Here is a 23,022-nt window from a genome sequence, read left to right on the forward strand (position 1 = left end):
CAGTGGTAAAGTACCCCGGGGCTCAATCCCCAGTAATAAAAATAAAAAATAGAAGGGCTAAAAATAAAAAAATAAAAGGGCTAAGGATATAGCTCAGTGGTTGAGCACTCACAAGTATGTATACCTCCTCCCCCAATCTGAGTCTGTTCAAGTCTCATACAGAGGATAGAAGAATTTGTAAAGGACACCATGGGGATATATTCAGCCAACTATAGAAGTAAGAAATTCTCCAGGATAAGTGACTAAACTTTTTAGACAAATAAATAGTAAGGAGAATAGGAGAAGAAGAGAGAGTGTCACATATGGTCTTAAGAGCATATCATCCAGGGCTGGGGTTGTTGCTCAGCGGTAGAGTGCTCACCTAGCACGTGTAAGGCCCTGGGTTCGATCCTCAGCACCACATAAAAATAAATAAATAAAATAAATAAAGATATTGTGCCCAACTACAACTAAAAATTAAATATTTTTTTTTAAAAAAGCATATCATGGCTGGGGACGTGGCTCAAGTGGTAGCGCGCTCGCCTGGCATGCGTGCGGCCCGGGTTCGATCCTCAGCACCACATACCAACAAAGATGTTGTGTCCGCCGAGAACTAAAAAATAAATATTAAAAAAATTCTCTCTCTAAAAAAAAAATAAATAAATAAATAAATAAATAAATAAAAAAGCATATCATCCAGATGTAGCATATTGGGTCCTGATTTGAATAAACAAGCTATAAAAACAATTTGATTTTCTTTAACATTCAGTAATGATGTGGTTATTTTTTTAAAAGCTTTTTATAGTTCGGGGGTTGGGGACATAGCTCAGTAGTAGAATGTTTGCCTCACACATACAAAGCCCTGAGTTCAGTTCCCAGCATTGCCCCCCCCAAAAAAAAGAAAAAAAAAAGAGCTTTTTATAGTTTAGAGATATATGCTGAAGTATTTAAGAAGAAAATATGTGATTGCTAGATAATCCAGGCAGTGGTTACAGCATAAATAAGTCAAAATTGGTGAGTGGGCATGTGGGGGCTTATTATACTATTCTGTCTACTTTTGGTATATATTTGATATCTTCCATAACAAAGGTGTGTGTGTGTGTGTGTGTGTGTGTGTGTGTGTGTGTGTTTTGTTTTGTTGAGGGATTTAACCCAGGGGAGGTTTACCACTGAGCCACATCCCCAGCCCTCTCTTTTTTTTTTTTTTTGAGACAGGCTCTAAGTTGCATAAGGCATTGCTAAGTTGCTGAGCCTGGCCTCGAACTTGCAATCTTCCTGAACCACTGGGATTACAGGCATGTGCCATCATGTCCAGCTTGTTTGGTCATTTTTTAAAGATATTAAAGATTGCTTCTTACCTTTTGACTAAGATCAAATGTGAAAAGATACTGATGAGACAGGAAATTTGAGCACTCAAGGAATGTAGGATGATGAAGAATCACCTTAAAATGTTTATTGTGGTAAAATACATATAAACACAGAATCTACCATCTTACCATATTTAAAGATACAATACAATGTCATTAAATGCATTCACATTGTGGTTGTGTAACTATCACCACTATCTTGTCTCCAGAACTGTGTTTACTCCTTGCAAAACTGAAACTCTATATTCATTAAATAAAAATTACTCTCCCCTCAGCCCCTGCCAACCATCTCTTTAGATCATCTAACCCAAGCATTTTCATGGTCAAGAAAGCAGATCCTAAATGGATTGTGTCTTAACTAAATTCATACATCCAGTTAATGATAGCCTGCTCTGTTTTCATGTCCACCAGGCAACATGAGCCTCATTTAGTTTTCTTTACTGGTTTTTCTATCATGAAGAGAATATGTTCCTGCCAAGTACAAGAATCAATATAGTTAACAATTTTGTTTCTCAGTGAATTTTAACTCTCTGCTTTATAATCATGCAGGAGATTATATTGTTGTTAAATATTTACATAGCCTTGCTTTCTTAGTGTTTTGTTTTCCATTAAAGCTTTTATCAGGGCTTGGGATGTCACCCAGTAGTAGAGGGCTAGCCTAGAATGGCCAGGGTATCTATCCCCAGCAATGAAAAAAAAAAAAAAAAAGGTGCCGGGGTGTGGTGGGGCATGCCTGTAATCCCAGTGGCTCTTCAGGTTGAGACAGGAGGATCATGAGTTCAAAGCCAGCCTCAGTAACGGTGCAAAGCAACTCAGTGAGACCCTGTCTCTAAAGATACAAAACAGGGCTGGGGATGTGGCTCAAGCGGTAGCGCGCTCACCTGGCATGCGTGCGACCCGGGTTCGATCCTCAACACCACATACAAACAAAGATGTTGTGTCTGCCGAAAACTAAAAAACAATAAATAAATATTAAAATAAATAAATAAATAAATAAAATAAAGATACAAAATAGGCCTGCGGATGTGACTCAGTGGTTGAGTGCCCCTGAGTTCAATCACCGGTACCCCGCCAAAAAAGGTAACATGCCTAGTGCAGTGTTCTGTAATCTCAGTTTCTGGGGAAGTCAAGGCAGAAGGATTGAAAGTTCAAGGCCAGTCTCTAATTATGTGAAATATAAACATTGAGGAAAACTAAGAAGGATACATAGGACCTCTTTGTATCATCTTTGCAATTTCTTGTTAACTTGGAATTATTTCAAAATCAAAAGTATTTTTTTTTAAGCCAAGTGTGGTGGTGCATACCTGTAATCCCAGTGACTCTAGAGGAGACAGGAAGATCAAGGCCAACCTCAGCAATTTAGCAATGCCTTAAACCCTGCTTCAAAATAAAACAATTTTTAAAAAAGGACTGGGGATATAGCTCAGTGGTAAAGCAGCTCTGTGTTTAATCTCCATTATAAACTTGCTTTTTTTAAGTGATAATGAAAATGTTCAGAAACCAAATCATAAAGTTTTCTGGAAAATGCATCAATCCAGACCTCACCGTCTTCTATATATCTGTGTTGAGTAGATTCTGTGACAGGAGTGTGTGCTACAGAGATCTTTAGTACTCCCCATGCTAGGTTGTTTGCATTCTAACTCAGTGACTGTTCCAAATATTAACACAAATAATATTGTAAAAGTAGGAATTTTTAGTAGCTGGCTATAGGTGGCTCTCTGGTTTTTTGTTTGTTTGTTTTTTCCTTTTAATATCTTATAAAGAATCATTGTGGCCCTGGAATGTGGGATTTCATCATAGCACAGCCTGTTTTTCTGGTAGTGACTCTTGATGGTATTCTTCATGCTTAGCACTATAGTAGGATATTCCTTGTTTGTACAGTTTGAAACTCTGAGTCACGTCACTTGGATGTTGGTGTTTCAGAGGCAAGCTTCTTTCTCAGTGTCACATGTGTGGGATTAATTGGGATCCAGTTCTCATTTTGTTATAGGTGATTGGACTGGGGGATCTGCAGCAGATCCCCAACAGTCACAGGAGATTCATATTCACAGCTGAATGTACAAACCGCATGTAATTTTCTGAGTTTCCTTGGCTAGAAAACAGGAATAATGGTTCTCATCCTCTAGGGTTGTTTTAAAGACTGAGATTCTGAATTAAACGGGAGTAATGAGTTATAATAATAATTAACTGGAAGTGAATCATAATAAATAAGTGGGAGTGAGTGGTCAGCAAGGCATACTGGGTAAGTAATGACATGCCCCTACAGAAACAAGTCAGGACTCCTGAGGAGCCTCTCAGTATACCATACATACAGGGTACTGGTAGAACTCATGGGCAAAGCAAAAGCAAGTATGGTATTAGACTGAATATTAACTTTAAAAAATTCTGATTTTATGTGTTTTAACCTATACTTCTGGGGAGTCCTGGACAGCCCATTAGAGCAGCTTGGTTGTGGTTGGAGAGATGGTACTAAAAGACATCAGAGCCAAGCTCCAGCCTGTGACAACCCAAGGACAACCAGGAGCCACTGAAAGATGATGAGATCAGATTTGCCTTTAGCACCATCACTCTGATCATGGTGTGCAATACAGATGGGGGTGGAGACTATGAGAAGACCTTAGATGCAGTTAAAATAATTCAAGCAAGAGAAACTGGTGTCAGTGAATGGAGACAAGTAGGTGGGGTCAAGAAAGTCTAAGAGGTAGAGTGATTGCCTAGTATTTGCAAGGCACTGAGTTTGATCCTCAGCACTGAAAGAAAAAAAGAAACAAGAAAGAAAAGAAGAGAAAAAAGGCCAAGAACCTGGGACTGATTGGATGGGAGTAATGAAGAAGGAGGAGTCAAGGGCTGCTCTCTGCTTTTTTGGTTTATGTGACTAAATGGCTAGTACTGACATTCTCTGTGAGAGCAGGGAAAGGAAAATAGGACTGGAGAAGCTGAAATCAGCTTTGGACAGATTTCACCTGAGTTGTCAGTGAACGCCCAAGTAGAGGCATGCTGGTTAAGTAGGTGGACAGATGGGAATTAAGAGGTCTGCAAAAGTTCCAGGCCAGAGACATTACGTTCAGACACCAATGCTTATTGAGTGGTTGGCCCTTTTTTAGGCCTGGGGTCTTTGCTCATCATTCTTGGGAGGGGTAGGCCCATTCAGATGAGTGCCCCATTGGGGAAGTCAACCAGGAAGTAGGAAAGAGCGTGATTGTGGGGAGGAGCAGGTGATCAAGGAGTGACTGAGGAGATAAATGACCTGAATTACAGATGAGTCATCCTTTTAAAGATCAGAGGGAAGAAGCGTTCTGGCAAAGACAAGTACAGGGGCCCTGCAACAGGAATGAGGGGGCACATTTGAGCAGCTGTAAGACTGGTGTGTGACAGCATGGTGCAGACTGGGAGATGGGAAAGGAGGTTGGAGGAGCCGGGGCTGGCTGGCTCAGCATTTGATCCCGGGGCAGTTGGGCCTGTTCTGAGTATGATCTGCAGTCCTAGGCACATGAGGACATGGGAGAGTGTGTGGAAGGAACAGGGGAGAGGACTCCAGTTAATTGAAGAGCAAGAAAGGGGGAGACTTTTCAAGGGAGACAGAGGAAACAACCCCAGGAGTAGAAGGTAAGAGAGGGTGGGAGAGAAATGTGAGGAAAGAGCACTTTAAAGATTGAAGCAAATGAGTCAAATCATTAAGTAGCAGACCATCATCCCCGCATGGAGATGGCAATCCTAACTCCATCCTTTCTTCTTTCCCACATCCAATCCATTCCCAAACTGTGAGGAATAGAAACCACATAACCTCAGAGGACTGAGATGCTGGGTGAGACTGGGGTTATCTGACTGAAAGGAGGGTGACAGGAGGAGGAGAAGTTGGAGGAGAAAAAAAGGAATTCCCAGTGCTGGGGGAGGGTGGGGGGCAGGAAGTGCCTCATCATGGCCTCCCCAGCTGGCTGCCAATGGGTAAGGAATACCAATACGAGGAAACCACTCCTGTCTTTAGCAGTCCATCTGTTAACTCAGAATGGAAGCAAGTAGGTGTCATTTTGTAGTGAGTTTGACCACAAAGCACGCTGGGATTGCAGCAGTGATGGTTGAAGGAGGAAGTGGAGACTAGAGGAAGGTCCTTACTGTCTACTAATGTGTGGGGGTTGGACAGGATGCTGATTTGTTGTCCACAAGGTGTGGCTTGCTTCAGCTTGATTCAGAGCAGCACTGATATACCAGAACCCCTCTCGCAAAAAGAAGATGGCAGATGGCACCTAGAGGGTTGAGGCCTCCCCATGAGAGAGCTGGCCCAGAATAGGGTGGGAATTGGGCCTATGGGGTTGTTCCTTGATAGCCATCTATGAGTATGCACTGTTCTTCAGCAGATCATAAGCTTCTGGCATCATTTCCCAGAACTAGATCCTTCTGGAATCCTATATGCCACTGAAACCATTCTGTAGTTAGAACAGGAGCCTCTGAGCCGAGCACCTAAAAGTCCACTTACTCTGAGCATATAGGGGGCAGCCAGATTTGTATTGCTTTATAACATCTACTCTCTTTTACATAGCTTTTAAACTGTTTAGGCTGTTTTCCCAATTCCATTGTAAATGCCTGAAGATTAGGCTCTAAGGCTTACACATCTTTGCTTTCCCTACAATGCCCTGCATGTATCCAACACTCCTGCAAATGCCCAAGTCTTAAAAATCTGCCAGGGCCACCGCATTCCACACTCCCCATTCCCGCCTACATCATTCCAGTTAAATTTTGTGAGTAGTTGAGAAAACTGCCCAGTGTTTCCTTTGGCTAAAAGCAGTGGGTATTGCAAAATTGAGTTGTTCCTTTGGAACTTGTCTGCAGCTGTTTGCATGCGGCTCTTGAAAGAGGGAGTGGCAGCTTTTATAATTGTTAGGGCAAAGAGGGATTCTGTTTCTAATCTGGGACAGCCAGCTGACTCATCAAATGCCTTGACCCCCTTAGCTTTCCATCTTTTCCCTTAGGAAGATGAAATACTAAACTCTAGGGTTTACAGACCATCCTAGACCTCTGTGGAACAAAAGAAAATAACAGAAAACATAGAAATAAAAGAAATATTAGCAACTCATGTTTATTTCTTTTGACCAGTTAAATGAGGATGAATATACCTTTTCAAAAGAAACTTTTCAAACAGTGTATTTTATAAAGCATCCATTTTAGAAGCCTTCACTCACCCCTAGGTGGCAGTGGAAGCAGAAGAACCTGCATAGAAGTAAAGCATCCAAACATCCTTGGGTTACAGAAGCCCTGTTCTAAATTGGGTCCTAGAATTGCATTGCTTACCTCTGCCTACAGTTTCATTTGTGAGGCATTCCTAAGTTTTTTTTCCAGGCTAATTCAGGTACCCATATATGGATTTAGAGAGATGCTCAGCTGGGATTTACACAGTTTTGTGCGGTCAACTTTAGCATTTAAAAAATATGAAACCTTAATATGGTTTAAAAAGGAAAAAAGGAATAGGAGCATTAGACTTGAACTGAGGTTGAGAAAATTATCCTTTGTGGGGTCCAGCACATGGTCTGCTGCTGAGAGCTAGTGCCCTCAGAGTTACCTCAGGCAGGATACCCAGGAATACGATGGCACTTGACTTTTACAGCCAGTGAGATGGCATTGTGGCCCTTCTCTGCAACTGAATTTAACAGAGGAAGTACTACATGCTACCCCTGACTTCCTTGGAATTTGTTTAGAGATAATAGTTAGGGGTATTGTTTGGGACCTTTATGTGGGTGGTACTGGGGATTGAGCCCATAAGCATTCTGCCTCTGAGCTATATTCCCAGCCCTTCATAAAATTTTTTTATTTTGAGACAGGGTCTCACTAAGTTGTTGAGGCTGGCCTTGAACTTATGATTCTCCTGCCTCAGCAACCTCCCGAGGCATGTACCATCATGCCTGGCGAGGGTCATTTTTAACAATATACCATACATGCTTAAGGTTAGTGAGAGAAAGGATAACTTTAGGGGTGAAGGGTGAAGAACAAAACATAATAAAACTAAACTAGGAAGGGAGCAGCACAGTTTTAGAGACTGAGAACAGGCACCTCCTGGGCCTTATGAAAAGTCTGTCCTGATGGCTAAAGATGAGTCTAGGGAAGTAACCACCTTTTCTCCTTCCCACCCCACTGCCATGTTCTTTTCATGTAATTCCTGCCCCTGAACTCTCAGCTACTTATTGCTATAGTGCCTTGTTTTTACTTCACCACTGAGCTACCTCCCCAGCCCTTTCCCACCCCCTACTTTGAGATAGGGTCTTGCTAAATTGCCCAGGCTGGCCTCAAACTTGCAATCTTCCCACTGCCTCAGACTCTCAAACTTGCAATCTTCCCACTGCCTCAGACTCCTGAGTAGCTGGGATTACAGGGGTGCACTACTGTGCCTCGCTGCTTATTGGTCTTATTCTGTAGTCATATCTGTGTATGTCCTGTGACCTAGAAGACTGGAAGCTCATGAAGAGTAGAATATTTGTCTTTGAATTCCCCACAGCGCCTTGTCCCTGGCACAAGTAGATTCATAATAAGGTTAGTTGAACGAATCTAGTTGAGGAGAAAATGGGGAAGCAGAAAGTAATGGTGCCAGAGAAGACATGATAGTGTTCCAGTTAAGGGTCTTAGTAAGAAGTGACGAGGTTTGTAAGGGTGGTGATTGGGAGCAAGGGATTAGAAGATGCTTAGGAGTTGATGGGGAGGAGAGTGGATGGAATCTTAAGGTCATAATCCTATATGACATATAAAGGAACAATTCAGTGGGGAGAAAGGGGATAGACCCAGGAAGGGTATGAAGACAGGTGGGCTTTGGGCATGATGGCATATATCTATCTGTAATCTCAGCTACTCAGGAGGCTGACAGAGATGGCAAATCCAAAGCCGGCCTGGGCAACTTAGCAAGACCCTGTCTTAAGACAAAATTATAAAGGAGCTGAAGATATAACTCAGTCAATCCCCAGTACTGCACACGAAAGAAAGAAAGAGAGAGAGAGTGGGAGGGAGGGAGAGATGGAGAGGGGGGTAAGGAGAGAAAGAGAGGGAGAGAAAGAAAGAAAGAAAGCGACTGTGAATATTGGAGAAGAGGAAGGGAGGGGAGAGAGGGGGAAGGGGAGATAAAAATGATCAGAGATGTTATATGTATGTACAGTATGCCACAATGAAACTTATTATTCTGTATAGTTAATATGTACTAATTTAAAAAAAAGAAGAAGAAGAAGAACCAGGCCTATGCAACCTAGTAGAAGCAGGGTACTTGAGGACAGCACACACCTTGACCAGAGCATGGGCCAGGGCTTCCTCTACTGAAAGTAACAGAATCCAAATTAAACCAGCTTAAACACAAGAAGAAATTTATTGGTTCATGTAAGTACAAAACCCAGGAGGATGACTGGTCTCAGGTATGATAAGATTCAAGGCTCCAGTGGTGTCCTCAAGAATGTAGATGTGTCCACTGGCTCTTTTTTCCTTAGCTCTATTCTTGGGCAAACTCTCAAACTAGGTGGCGGTGGGCAGCATCAATCAGGCTTGTATCCTGCAAAAAGACAGGGTTTACTGCATTGCTTTCCCCTGGCTGAACTAGACATCCAATTCTGACTGGCCAGGAAGTTCCCCACAAGTGGGCGGTGCACACCCACAGGAAAGGATTGAAGGGATGCTGGTTTAAGTCACTATTGGAAGCAGAGGGAACCTTGGACATGTTATTGGGTATCTAAGTTTCTTTTTCCAATGTTTTCAGCATCTTCATGATACAGTGAAGAGGAATCTTGACAGTGCTGCCTCCCCTCAGAATGGTGATCAACAAAATGGCTATGGAGATCTCTTTCCTGGGCATAAGAAGACCCGCAGGGAGGCCCCTCTGGGCATAGCTGTGTCTACCAATGGGCTGCCTCCAGCCTCACCCCTTGGTCCACCTGACAATACTGGGGGCGATTCCCTGCAGTCCAGTGGAAAGCATTCCCTGGGGCTCGACTCCATCAACAAAAAGTGTCTTGCAGACTCCAGCCTCCACTTGAATGGAGGCAGCAACCCTGGTGAGTCATTTCCTCTGAGCCTGAATAAAGAACTGAAGCAGGAACCTGTTGATGACCTGCCCTGCATGATTGCTGGGGCTGGGGGTTCTATATCACAGAGCAACCTCATGCCTGACCTTAACCTTAACGAGCAGGAGTGGAAGGAGCTTATCGAGGAGCTAAACAGGTCAGTGCCTGATGAAGACATGAAGGACCTGTTTACAGAGGACTTTGAGGAAAAGAAAGATCCAGAGCCTTCTGCCTCTGCCACCCAAACCCCCTTGGCCCAAGACATTAATATTAAGACAGAATTCTCTCCAGCAGCCTTTGAACAAGAACAGTTAGGCTCTCCACAAGTCAGGACTGGTTCTGCAGGACAGACCTTTCTGGGGCCATCATCTGCCCCTGTTAGCACAGATTCCCCCAGCCTTGGAGGTCCTCAGACACTGTTTCATACCTCTGGTCAACCTGTGGCAGACAATCCCAGTTCTAACCTGATGCCGGCATCAGCCCAAGCCCAGAATGCACAAAGGGCCCTTCCAAGTGTGGTATTGCCTAGCCAGGGCCCAGGAGGGGCCTCAGAGCTGTCTTCTGCCCACCAGCTCCAGCAGATTGCTGCCAAGCAGAAGCGCGAGCAAATGCTCCAGAACCCACAGCAGGCCACCCCAGCATCCACCCCAGGCCAGATGTCCACATGGCAGCAGACGGGACCTTCCCACAGTCCCTTAGATGTCCCTTATGCCATGGAGAAACCTGCCAGCCCTTCCAGCTACAAGCAAGACTTCTCCAACCCCAAACTGCTCATGATGCCTAGTGTAAACAAGAGTTCCCCTCGGCCTGGAGGTGCCTACCTCCAGTCAGGCCATGTGAACCTGCTAAGTCACCAGCCACTGGGTAACTTGAATCAGAACTCAGTGAATAACCAAGGTTCAATGCTAGACTACGGCAATACAAAACCCCTTTCTCATTACAAAGCGGACTGTGGGCAAGGTGGTCCTGGGTCTGGCCAGAGCAAGCCAGCTTTGATGGCCTATCTTCCTCAGCAGCTGCCTCATCTGAATAATGAGCAGAACTCCTTGTTTACTTCAATGAAACCAAAGCCCGGAAATATGCCCTTCCGATCACTAGTTCAACCTGGCCAGGTAAGTGAACTGCTTCACTTTTTTTTTTTTTTTTCCTTTTTTCTTTTGCATTACTAGGAATTGAACAGGTACAGGTTCTGGAAGAGCTATAGGGAGGACCCAAGGATGCCCTGGAAGGTGGGAAATGAGCCTGTGTTATCTACTAGATTCTACTTCCAGGGGAATAGAATCAAGGTGCCCCAGTGACAGCTAGATCACCCTCTAAAACTGAGCCTCCTTGTGAACCATCAGCTAATCACATAAGACAGGAGGAGCCCATCTATGCCCTGCCTGAATTGTTTCCCAGATAAATCATGAGTTAATAAGTTTTGGAGTTGCTTGTTATCCAGTGATAGATAACTAATAAACCCATTATAGGGAGAATGTCAGGATTCAATGACATATTGCCTACTGTTTACCCTATGTCCACTAATTTAAAGTTGGATTTTTTTATTAGATGGTATTGAGTTATACAGAAATGCATGTAGACATGTATGCATATATATGATGGTGCTTAAATCCACAACTCAAGAGGAAACAGACATCTATAACCTGACCGTTAGGCCCAAGCCAAATTTCAAAATAAGAAGTTTGCCTTTAATATATTTCTTCTACATTTGAACTCTGGAGGCCAAGGCTGTGGACAGATATGAAGAAAGACATGAGACTCCCTCCCACTTGTATCTCATATTTTGTATGTATTGTTCATTTCTGCTTTGGAGATTGCTTCTCAGTTTGAAGCTTAGTCTTATCCTCAAAAGATTAGAGACCAGAAAACTTAAGTGAAGTTTAAAAATAATTGTCATTATATTCTTTTCATTTCTGAAAAGTATATACATACACAATAAATTGATATGATCTCAAAACAATAAAACAAAAAAAAGTACATAGCTATTACATATGAACTTCAGAAAAGGAGAGCAACATGCTGGTAAGTATCTTACAGAGTACTCTCAAGGAGCCCTTTAGCTTCTGGTGACAGGGTGAAGGAATTATACTATCAGAATCTAAGAATCTTGGGAAGATTATATGCACGAACGAATAAGAACTGCAGAGGAGCTCAAGAAGTTGAATTTGTTTGAATAATAATTGCTTTTTGCCTTTTCCCTGTACTGTTTTCCGATTCTTCTACATGTGAGTAATGATTCTGGAATAATATGGTAGCCTTTGACATGACTCCTATTTTTGGTTTATATATTAACAGAGAATCTGCTAAAGTTTCCATTGATAACGCAGTATTTTTTGAGCATAGTATCTGACAAAAAGCTAACCAGTTTCTTCCCAGAAAAATGCTTATATGCAAGTAGATAGACATATGATTCCTGGCAGTTCAGGGATAGCCGAAACCCAGGTCCACACCCTGGGGATATAACGTTTCTGTTGAACAGAAGCTCCCTCAGATTATGGGTCTCTTTTCATGCACATGTTCTGGTAAGTTAGCATTTATAAGTCTTTATTGCTTACTGGAACTTGGAAATTTGAGAGCTTGAATATGCTTAATTTAAGTTAAACCACACTTTTGCCACTGGTGAACCGTAGGGAGCCAAGCTAACATGTCAAGTGCTCAGGTAGCATCTGTTTTGGTCTCTGCCGCATCCCACTGGAAAGTTTTACAGGAGGTCAGCTGGGAAGCAGAGGCTTGACTTAAGAGAGTGAGCCTTGAATGAGGTTCTCCCTAGAGCTGGAGCTCATCTGGACTGATCAGAGCATGAAGACTCCACCCACCCACCCCTGACTCTATCCTTTTCATCTGTGTTGACAGGAGCAGAACCCTTCCAGCATCCCTGTGCCAGCCCAGGCTGCCAGCGTGGGGACCCAGCCACCTGCTGTGTCCGTGGCCAACACTCACAACAGCTCCCCCTATCTCAGCAGCCAGCAGCAGGCAGCTGTAATGAAACAGCATCAATTGCTTTTGGACCAACAGAAGAGGGAGCAGCAGCAAAAACATTTGCAGCAACAACAGTTTCTGCAGAGGCAGCAGCAGCACCTTCTGGCAGAACAGGTAAAAAGAGAAAGAAGGAAGAAAATCAAGCAGACTCTATTTGCACTTGTGGATTTACCTTGTTTTGCTTGTATGCCTGGTGTTAGAATGCTTTGTCCTTTAAAATATACTTTCTAGGAGTGTGGCATTTCTCCAACAGAGGTGGCCTATGTCTGAAGCTACCTGTGTCACTTGGGATGAATGAAGGCAGAATCTATGACTAGAACTTTTAAGTATAAAGTGCATTTTGCCATGTCACTGAGCTCCCTTGTTCATCAGGAACCATGGGTCCCAGCTTTGTAAATGTAGTTTATTGTCAGCCAGAACATGGGGAGAGGAGTGAAGATGTTCTTGAGGTTCTAGAATCAGGATGCACAGTTTACTGGCTTAGTCACCAAGCGCAGTGTGCAGGCACTAAGGGTTATTAAGTCAAAGTTCTCATGATTTTAATTACATAGGAACTGGCTCAAGGGAATGAAGTCTAATTGAGAATGATCACTGACCCAATTCTGCCATTTTTAAAAATTATTGCTTTATTGGGGTATAGTTCATGTAAGATATTATTCACTCATTTAAACCGTACAATTCAGTGTTTTTAATGTATTCAGAATTTTGCATCCATCACTACAGTCCAAGAATATTTTCTTCACCTAAAAACAAGACCTATATCCATGAGTACATTCTTCATTCCCCAATCTCCTCAACCCTATACGGTGTCTAATCTGCTTTCTATCTCTGCACATTTGCCTATTCTAGGCATTTTGTGTAGATGTTCTCAAGATTCAACTGGGTACTTTTATTAGTCATTCATTCCTCTTTATAGCTGAATAATCCATTGTATCGCTGTGCTGCATTTTATTTATTCATCCATCTGTTCATGAGTATTTAGATTGTTTCTGCTTGTTGACTACTATGAATTACACTGCTCTGAACGTTGATTTAGTAATTTTTATGCAGACTTGTGATTTGGGTTTTTTGTTTTTTGTTTTTTTGTTTTGGTACTGGAGATTAAATCCAGAGAGTCACTTAACCACTGAGCCACATCCCCAGGCCTTTTTTTGTGTTTTATTTAAAGACAGGGTCTCACTGTGTTGTGTAGCACCTCGATGTTGGTGAGGCTGGCCTTGAATTCACAATCCTCCTGCCTCAGTCTCCTGAGCTGCTGGGGTTACAGGTGTGCGCACTGTGCCCAGCCACACATGTTTTGAAATATCTTGGGAATATACTAGTGGAATTGCTGAGTCATATGGTAACTGTGTTTACCTTTTGAGGAATTGCCAGACTGTTTTCCACAGTGGCCACATCATTTTGCATTCCCACCAGAAGTGTATGAGGGTGCAGATTTCTCTATATCCTCACCAATGCTTTTTATTTTCTTACTGTTTTTTCCCTCCATAGTTTTGGAGATCGAACCCAGGGTCTTGCACATGCTAGGCAAGTACTCTACCACTGACATACACACCTAGTTCTCTGGGTTTTTTTTTTTTTTTTTTTAAGAGAGAGAGAGAATTTTAATATTTATTTTTTAGTTTTTGGCGGACACAACATCTTTGTTTGTATGTGGTGCTGAGGATCGAACCCGGGCCACACGCATGCCAGGCAAGCGCGCTACCGCTTTAGCCACATCCCCAGCCCTCTGGGTTTTTTTTTTTGTTTTTTGATCGTAGTGGTATGAAGTAGTATCTCATTATGGCTTTGATTTCCCTTACTTACCCTCCATTTTTCTAAACTAATACACCTGCCTTTTGTTTGTTTGTTTGTTTAATTCATTATTCGTTGTATCTTTGGTTTCATACTATTTATTAAAAGTTCCCCAGATGCTCTGGACGCAGTGATATACCTATAATCCCAGCAATTTAGGAGCCTGAGACATTAGGATCACAAATTCAAGGACATCCTCAGCAACTGAGTGAGACCCTGTTTCAAAAATAAAACTTATTTTAAAAAAAGGACTAGAGATATAGTTCAGTGGTGGAACGCCCCTGATTTCAATCTCTAATGCTCAAATAGTGCTCACCTGCATTATTCCCTCAGGAGCCCCTCTGTGAATAACAATCTTGATCACTGCTTTTCTCTGACCTGACTCTCCTGTTTGTTTTTGTTTTTGTTTCTGTCTTGTGTATTGTTTTGTCATTCTTGGCACTTCTAGGAGAAGCAGCAGTTTCAGCGCCATTTGACCCGCCCACCCCCCCAGTACCAAGACCCAACACAAAGCACCTTCCCACAGCAGGTTGGACAGTTCACAGGTAAGGGGGTGGAGTGGATGCAGAGAGAAACAGGTTTGAGCATACCAATCAGGTCTTCTCAGTTCCTTGTTGATTATTGTTGAGTGCTGATTTCCTGTTCCCTGCCTGAAATGGATTTACTCACTCCTGGAAGCCTTAGTCTGTTGAGGGGACTTATCACTCTAGTCACTGTGTAGCACCAGGCAGATTGCTGGAAATGCCTTTGAAAGAAAATAATGTCTACTCAGAGGTCATCTTACAAACAGGAAATGGCTTCTATAATTCTTCCTTTAGGTGTCTCTTCAAAAAAATAACCCTTTCTTGTTTTCTAGATAAGGAGAGACTTAATGTACTTCTATAGCTTTTTGCTTCTTTTCTCTCCCCATTTACTCACTTTGGTGTCAAAAACAGCTTCATGAGTTAGCCAGGAAAGGGTAGGAAGCATACTGAGGTCTCAGCAGTTGTCCTGAGATGTGTTGGGTAACTTGCTTGGGCTGTCACTTCAGAAGTACATAGAGGTTTCAGGTGACCGTTAAGAGCTGATCTATTTCTGCTTTCCTAACTTTTCTTGCAATATCTTAGAAACCTCTTTCCTTAGTCAATGACCCTCACTATAAAGTGTGCCAGAGAAAATGACTATATCATTGTGTCCTGGAAAAAAAGACCAGATGAGATTTTATGTGTGGGCCAACTGAAAACATGGGATTGGAGTCCCCGAGTATCTCAGAACCCTGGGTCTGGTCCACGTTTCCTGCCTCCACCCCATTTCACATTGTTATGGGCTATTATGGGCTCTCCTCTTTTCCTTGGCCCAGTTTTTATTTAGGTACTAATAGAAAGAAGAAAAGGAAAGTATTAAGTTGTGGCCAATCCCTGAACAATGATCCTCCTATCCAGAAAAAACCTGTGTGGATTAATGGTGTTACCATGTGCCTGTTACCTAGGCTAAAAACCCTAGACAGCAAGTTCCCTGAGGACAGGGGCCTTCCCTGCTGCCTGTCAGAATGGCACCTGCCACATACTAGGTGCTCAGTAAATAGTTGTTTTCATGCTAGACTCTTCCCTTCTTGACCATCTTGTTATTTTATGGCTTAAACATTGGGGTCTGGTGAAATGACTTAACCGAGCCCTCTCCATATTACCACTACCTCAGCAAAGTGACCTGAACATTTATTTCTTCAGCAGAACTAAAGCACAGTCTCAGACCAACTCCTGTTTGGCCTGCTCTTCACAGGCCATCCTCAGCTTTTTCAGTCTGACCTGGACTAGCTCTTCTGTCTTATTGCTAACTAACTAGATACTGTCCCCTTGCTGCAGCCACAGCCAGCCTCTTAATGTCCCTATATTGCCTTTCATAACTCTGGCCTGTACACATTCTTTTCTCTGCCTGGAATGTTCTTCTCCTCCAAGCTGTTAATTTGCTAAACTTCTACACTTCTAAAGCCCAGGGTATTTGTCACCTTCTTTCTGAAGACTCCCCCAGGATTCTCTTCTTGGCAGTGTACCTGTGCTCAACGGATCTGGTATTAGGACATTGTCTTTCATGCCTCTGAATGGCTACAACTTGGGTCTTAGAGTTGTCTCCACAGTGGCAGTCAAGAAATGTTGACTTTACCAAAAAAAAAAAGAAAGAAATGCTGATCTGATTGATAGAATCTTCTGTTTTATAGGATCCTCTGCTACTGTGCCTGGCATGAACAACTTGGGTTCGTCCAACTCCAGCTGTCCTCGAGTGTTCCCTCAGCCTGGGAATCTAATGCCAATGGGCCCTGGACATGCTTCAGTTTCTTCTCTCCCCTCAAACTCAGGCCAGCAGGACAGGGGTGTGGCCCAGTTCACGGGCTCTCAGAGCGTGACTCAGAGCAGTCTCTATGGTATGGCCTCTGGCATAACCCAGATGGTTGCCCAGCCCCCACCACAGGCCACCAATGGACACACCCACATTCCAAGGCAGACCAGCGTGGGCCAGAACACCTCAGTTTCAGCTGCTTATGGACAGAACTCCCTGGGGAGCTCCAGTCTCTCCCAGCAACACAATAAGGGGACCCTGACCTCTGGTTTAACTAAGCCACAAGTCCCAAGGGTGTCAGCGTCCATAGGAGGCCAAAATGCCTCCTGGCAACATCAGGGAATGCCGAACCTGAACAGCCAGACTCCAGGGAACAGCAATGTAAGTCCTTTCACTGCAGCCTCCAGTTTCCACATGCAACAGGCCCACCTGAAAATGTCCAGTCCACAGTTCTCCCAGGCAATGCCCAGCAGGCCCATGGCCCCCATGAGCTCAGCAGCTGCAGCAGGGTCCATGCTGCCCCCAGTGAGCACACAGCAAAGGACCAACGCCCCAGCCCCTGCACCCCCCCAGGCAGCCCCACAGCAGGGCTTGCCCAGCCTGAACCCTGCAGGGCCTGAGCTAGGGGCCTTCAGCCAAAGCCCTGCCTCACAGATGAGCAGCCGGGCGGGACTGCACTGCACCCAGGCCTACCCTGGGCGGACCGTGGGCCAGGAGCTGCCCTTTACCTACAGTGGGCAGCCAAGCAGCAGTGGGCTATCCAGTGTGGCTGGGCACACCGACCTGATCGACTCCCTGCTGAAAAACAGGACTTCTGAGGAGTGGATGAATGATTTGGATGACCTTCTAGGGTCACATTAATGGAGGAATTTATGGTGTTTTTAGTGTTCACACATCCTATATTTTTGTTCTCAGATGCAAGAAAGAGCAACTACTTTGGACCAAAAGCCCATGGCCCAGGGAACCCTGCAAGGCAGAGCCTAAGCTGTGGCCGAGGCCAGCCCTGGTCAGGATATTTGGGGCTCCCAGGCCAGCAGTCGCAGTCCTTTGGGCTGACCCCCGCTCTTCTGCTGGCATGACTGCCCGGTGTTGGGACAGCAGGATAGGATTCTAAAGGTGGTTTCCTATTCAAATGACCAAAAAAAAAAAAAAAAAAAAAAAAAAACCAACAGTAGCAACAGTGAAGCCCCATAATGTCAGGCTTATAAAAATCTGTGCCATCATGTTGACTCCCAAGATTTCTCCACTTGCCTCAATGCTGAGGCAGTTTTTTTTTTGTTGTTGTTGTTGAAACTTCAAATAGCAGAATTATTTGCAATTTGTAGCATAGAAAAGATTTTTTAAAAAATTTTTTAAAGGGTTTTAAGCAGATTAGATAGGTGATGATTTAAATTGATTAAGCAGGCGTTGGAAACCTAGGGTTCCTTTTGATTAAGAGCCTGTTTTTATTCCTGCTTTTTGTCAGCTTTCAGGGGAGAAGCTAGAAAATTATTTCTGTAAACGCAGGCTATGACTGCACATGCCAAAAAGGAACAGGAGGCCATGAGATAGCAGATCTGATTACCCACAGAGGGTCTTCCCAGCAGCTCCTCCTAGTGCTGTTCTTCCTTGTTGTCACTCTTGAGTACCCCAATCTCCCGGGAAGGAGTTCCTTCCATATCCTGGCACCAGGACCCCAGGCTAAATGCTGAAGGTGGAGATTCGGAGATCTAGTATCCCCATGTGTTAAGACTCTCCACCTTTTGCAGCTTCTCTGGCAATTTGTACTAACATGGTGGAGCATAATCATTGTTCAGTTGTGTGTAGATGTCTTTTTTCTACCCCATCTTCTTTTCCCATGACCTTTCTTTCTGCTTCCCCTTCTTCCTCTCTCCAGCCATAATAGGAACAGTGATTTACTACATTGCAGGGGGGAAAGAGTCATTAAAAGTCCTTGGGGAACCCCTAGCACTATAAAGGTTTGGGGAAGGAGGCTGCAGGCCAGCCCAGGGGAAGGGATTCTACTTAGCTGACTTCTGCCACTCCCACATCAGATGACTTGCACTTTTAAAGATTGCTTTATAACACTAACACATCCTCTAAAGATTTAAATGGATTCTCTTTGAAGGTCTATTAGTTAATGGACTTGACTGAGCTGAGAGCCCACAGAATGGAATATGGTGTGTGGGCTGTTTGTGGAAAACAAGAAAGAGCACTTCTTCATATTGAAAGCAAGATGGTGAGCGCAGTGCAAAACTCTTTACACAGGTGGTGGAGGGAAAAGAGTCCACTGAAAAGAGTGGCATATGCAGTGGTCTGTGGAGAAACCACAACCCCCTCTCTGTTTCCCTAGAGTCTCAAAATAGATCATTAATGGAGTATCATGTGAAGATATGAGCCAAGGAGAATACTCCTGTGATCAGACTGGATCACTTTGGAAGGATGAAAGGGTTGTACACAGGTTGGTAATTAGTTTGCACCAGCAGTGCCTTTTTCACTGGGGGTACTTGGACCCTCAGATCCTCGTTTCTGATAGCCATTTGCCACCACCAGTTGTGTGTGGGCCATTTCCCCTTTAACCATTCTCCCAGCCTTCCCCAGATACTCAATTTAGCTCTTAAGGGGATGAATCATAAAGCCAGTGAAGACTCCACCCTCTGAGCAAGTTCCCCAATCTGAAGGGGAAGAGGGTGACTTCAGTGGGTTTTCTACCAAAAACAGGGCTGAAGGCTGGTTTTGGATCCTTGTTCCTCTCCTGGTCTCCCCCAGCTGCTGCCCGCCTTCTGCCTCTGTGCCCCAAGCACTTGCCGGCCCCTGCACTCTGCCTTAGACTCAGCCGGCTCCACAGACAGTGGGCTTCTCACTTGCTGCAGTGTCATAGCAATAAAATGTGATTCTTGGGGTCCCCCTGGGAGCTGCCCATGGCTTTATTTATGAATCTGGCTTTGGGGAGTCAGGGGAGGAGATGACTCTGCTTCCGTGCACATCCCCATCTTCCCAGAGCCACGACTCAGAAGAAAAGGGTGCTCGGACTTTCATTATACACATGTGCTTTGTGTAAATAAATGTTTACAATTTTATATTGAAGATGGAATAAGCGTTAGAGCTTCCGACTGTATATTTTTTACTTTTATAGATTTTAAAACTATGATCCTTTATATATGTGTTTTGGGGGAGCTATGATAAGTTTTATGGCAAACAGTTGGTATTGTTAACTTTTTATGGTCATCAAAAGTACATAAAAATCCTGTTAATTCCCTATTCTTCTACTTCCCTTAACTCTGGTATACACCAAAAAGAAACCTTTACTTTCTTTGTTTTATCACTATAAAAATAATAAAAGTATTTTGCTAGTATGGAAACTGCCTGTGTATTTGATTTACTATCGGGCAAGCCAGCAAGAAATTCTTCGTTGACTTCTTTTTGTGATTTAACTTAGCTTTCTTATTGCACATTGTTACAGGGGTTGGTATGTTGAAGCCTCAGTAACTTCTGTTATATGATGATGGATACTGGAGCTAACATCACTAGAAAAGCCAGGGTCACTCCCCTCTCAGGCTCGTCCCGTGTCTAGTATGAGGGAAGGTGGAATAGATAACTCAGAATATTTTAGGTCCTTAGTGGTCTGATATTTTATTTAAAACTTAGGTATGTACCCTCAAAGATTTTCTTCCCCAGGTCCTTCTTAGTCCCTCTTCAGGTAGGGTTTGGTTTCCCTTTTTCATGATGAGAACAGTGTGCTCACGTGTGTCTACACCTTCCCTGCCAGCATCATGCTGTGAAAGGAGATCTGATGATGGAGTCTGGTTCTCAGGGGTGAATGGCGGCCACTCTTCCCCACTCTGCTCACCAGGAACTGGAAGCTGGAAGCAGCTGGCATTCCTGAAAGCAAAGAGAAGAGCAGGGAGGTGGGGTGAAAAAGTAACCCTAAAAGCTAGATTACACTAGTAGAAAGGGAGGAAACATGCAATGACAAACACAAAACCATGTTTATGGCCTTGCTATGTAAGGGACAATAAAGGAAAAAGAAAAACAACCTTAAGACTGACCATAAAGTCTTGACTAAGAATGTACAACATCTGCGGAACCAACTCAAACCAGAATTAGTGTGCACCAGTCCTGCTTGGCATGTGAATGCAGATGAATAATAAGTGCTGGCCACTGCATGGTGAAGCAGGTTACTGGAATATCTGCTGTGGGAAGTTTTGCAAGAAGTGTCATCAAGCTCCTTAAAATGTTCATGCCATCTCTCTAGCCCCACAATTCCAATTCTAAGAAGCCATCCTTCTGTAACCTTTCTAAAAAAGCTTATAACAGTGGTGTTCATAGAAATACTATTCATAAATGCAGAGATGTAGGATAGTCTACACAGCTGCCATAGTTGATTGGTTAAATAAATTGTGAGATAGGATGATCTTACATCTAGATAGAATGCAGGGTTTTTGTTGTTTGTGCTCCTGGGGATTGAACCAGGGCCTTGTGCATGCAAGGCAAACATTCTAGCAACTGAGCTATATCCCCAGCCCAAATGCAGTTATTTTAAATATGAAGGTTTTAAACATAGTAACTTAGATAATGGTTTTTTTTTGGGGGGGGGGGGCTGTTGTGAGCCAATTGAAAAGAAATGTGGCTAATAGCTCTAAAAATTCCTTCTTTGCAGCCATGTCGGAAGTTAGGCATAACTTCAGAGTCAAGGAGGTGTTGACCAGTCGGACCTCAGGAGTGGCAAGGACCAGGTGGTTTCAGGTCTCTGCAACTCTGCCACCACCCAGTATCTCACAGGTTGCTAGCCAGGCTTAGGGTGGTGGAGGAGGGCTCCATAAAGGACAGTTTGCCCAGCAGCTGTTAGGGAACACCTGCTGTGGCAAAGCATTCTGCCAGGGACAGGAAATGTAATGAGGATAGCAGCAATCCAGGAGGTCAAGGTCCTTGCTCCACAGACCTTGCAGTCTCCTGTGGAGACTTCACACACAAGCCATCAAGATCATTCCAGAAGCTGGGCGTGGTGATACACACCCATTGTCCCAGTGACTCAGGAGGCTTAGGCAAAAGGATTGAAGGTTCAAGGCTAGCATTGGTGACTTAGTGAGACCATATTTCAAAAGGGGCTAGAGGTATAGCTTAGTGGCATAACACTCCTGGATTCAAATCCCCAGTACAAAACAACAACAACCCCAAAACATTCCAGAGAGGTGTAAAAGGAATCAAAGCAGGGTGATAAGATAGCCATGGGAGGCAGTCAGGGCAGGTCTCTTAAGAAGATTACATTTAACTGAGGTACAAATGCTGGAAAGGATCCCTCCAGCCAAAGCTCAGAGGGAAGAAGGAATTTCCCCCAAAGGAAGAGAAGCACTGTCAACACAAGGGGGTGGAATGCCCAGAAGGTGAAATTAGGTGCCCACCCCACATGTTGAATTTAAAAAGCAAAGAGGTTTTTTTAAGTCCAATCCAGGAGCAGCTCTTGCCTCCACCAAGTGCCTCTGGGGTTCAGTGAACCTCAGTGCAAGCCTGTGCCATTCCAGAACTTCTGCCAGCCCCTGCAAGACTTACTAGCTTGCCCATCCTCAAGAGATGCCCAAGGTAAGTTAGGGCAAGGTCAGGGGATTCATGTTTCACCTTGGGGTTGGACTGCCACACCACTGTTAGCAGCACTATCAATAAGGCTGCCTTGCAGCCAGTCAACTGACACAGGCCTGGAGCTGGCAATGTGGCTGCAAAGCCACTGGGAATTGCAAAATGGGAGCTGCCTGTGAACAACCTTCAAGAGCCTGAACTTAAGTGTATTCCAAGGTATCCCTGGCCAGCACAAGAAATGGGCAGTGATGCATTTTCTTTTTTGGACATTTCACCTGTTATCTTATATGGTTTTTTTTATTGGGTACTGGGGATTGAACCTAGAGGTGCTTTATCAGTGAACTACATCCGCATCACTTTTTATTTGTTATTTTGAGACAGGGTCTTGCTAAGTTGTTTAGGGCCTCCCTAAATGGCTGAGATTAGCCTTAAACTTGCAATCCTTCTCCCTCAGCCTATTGAGTTGCTGGGATTATAGGCATGTGCCACCACACCTGGCTGTCATACACCTTTTAATGCATGGGCCCCTTTGAGGCTGATTGTACTCAGGCATCAAGGAGAAGTTACCAGTTGAATGGTGGCAGTAGCCAAGCCACGGCGTCTAGTCAGTGCACAGAATTCATTAAATGGAAGTTGGAAAATGTAACTTCAGACCCCTATTCAAAGTGGAAATCAGAAAGAATTCATGGAGCCACTGCTATCTAAGTTTCCTGAAATGAAATCTGAGAGGGGTAACCTACAGTAGGAAAAAACAAGATGCTGTCTGCTACAAAACCACAACAAATATGGTAGCTGCTATGGGGTTTGGGGGGTGGTCCAGAACATGACCAAATCAGAAGATTTCAGCACTGCAGGCTAACTGAGCAAGTCCTGACAACACAGATTGTGACCAGATTCAGAAGCAGAAACCAGCTCCTGACAAGTGTGGCTGTTTGATTGCTCTGTGGAGTCAATGCAGAAGGCTCCATTTTTCTTTGGAAAAGCAGAACTTCACAAGGTTAAGGAAAGAAAAG

The 23,022-nt window shown here is 43.9% G+C and overlaps 1 protein-coding gene across 1 annotated transcript in view; it reads left to right on the forward strand.

The window, feature by feature from the left end:
- Maml1 (mastermind like transcriptional coactivator 1) overlaps positions 1 to 19,780 on the forward strand; it is a 43,461-nt gene extending 23,681 nt beyond the window's left edge. Inside the window, exons 2-5 of the mRNA XM_026412310.2 lie at positions 9,067 to 10,482; positions 12,224 to 12,463; positions 14,592 to 14,688; positions 16,338 to 19,780. Coding sequence (XP_026268095.1) covers positions 9,067 to 10,482; positions 12,224 to 12,463; positions 14,592 to 14,688; positions 16,338 to 17,317 — 2,733 coding nt within the window. The 3' untranslated portion in view covers positions 17,318 to 19,780. The remainder of the gene's footprint in view (positions 1 to 9,066; positions 10,483 to 12,223; positions 12,464 to 14,591; positions 14,689 to 16,337) is intronic.
- Positions 19,781 to 23,022: the final 3,242 nt, after the last annotated feature.

Source organism: Urocitellus parryii, chromosome 1, assembly GCF_045843805.1.
Source record: "Urocitellus parryii isolate mUroPar1 chromosome 1, mUroPar1.hap1, whole genome shotgun sequence".
NCBI lineage: Eukaryota > Metazoa > Chordata > Mammalia > Rodentia > Sciuridae > Urocitellus > Urocitellus parryii.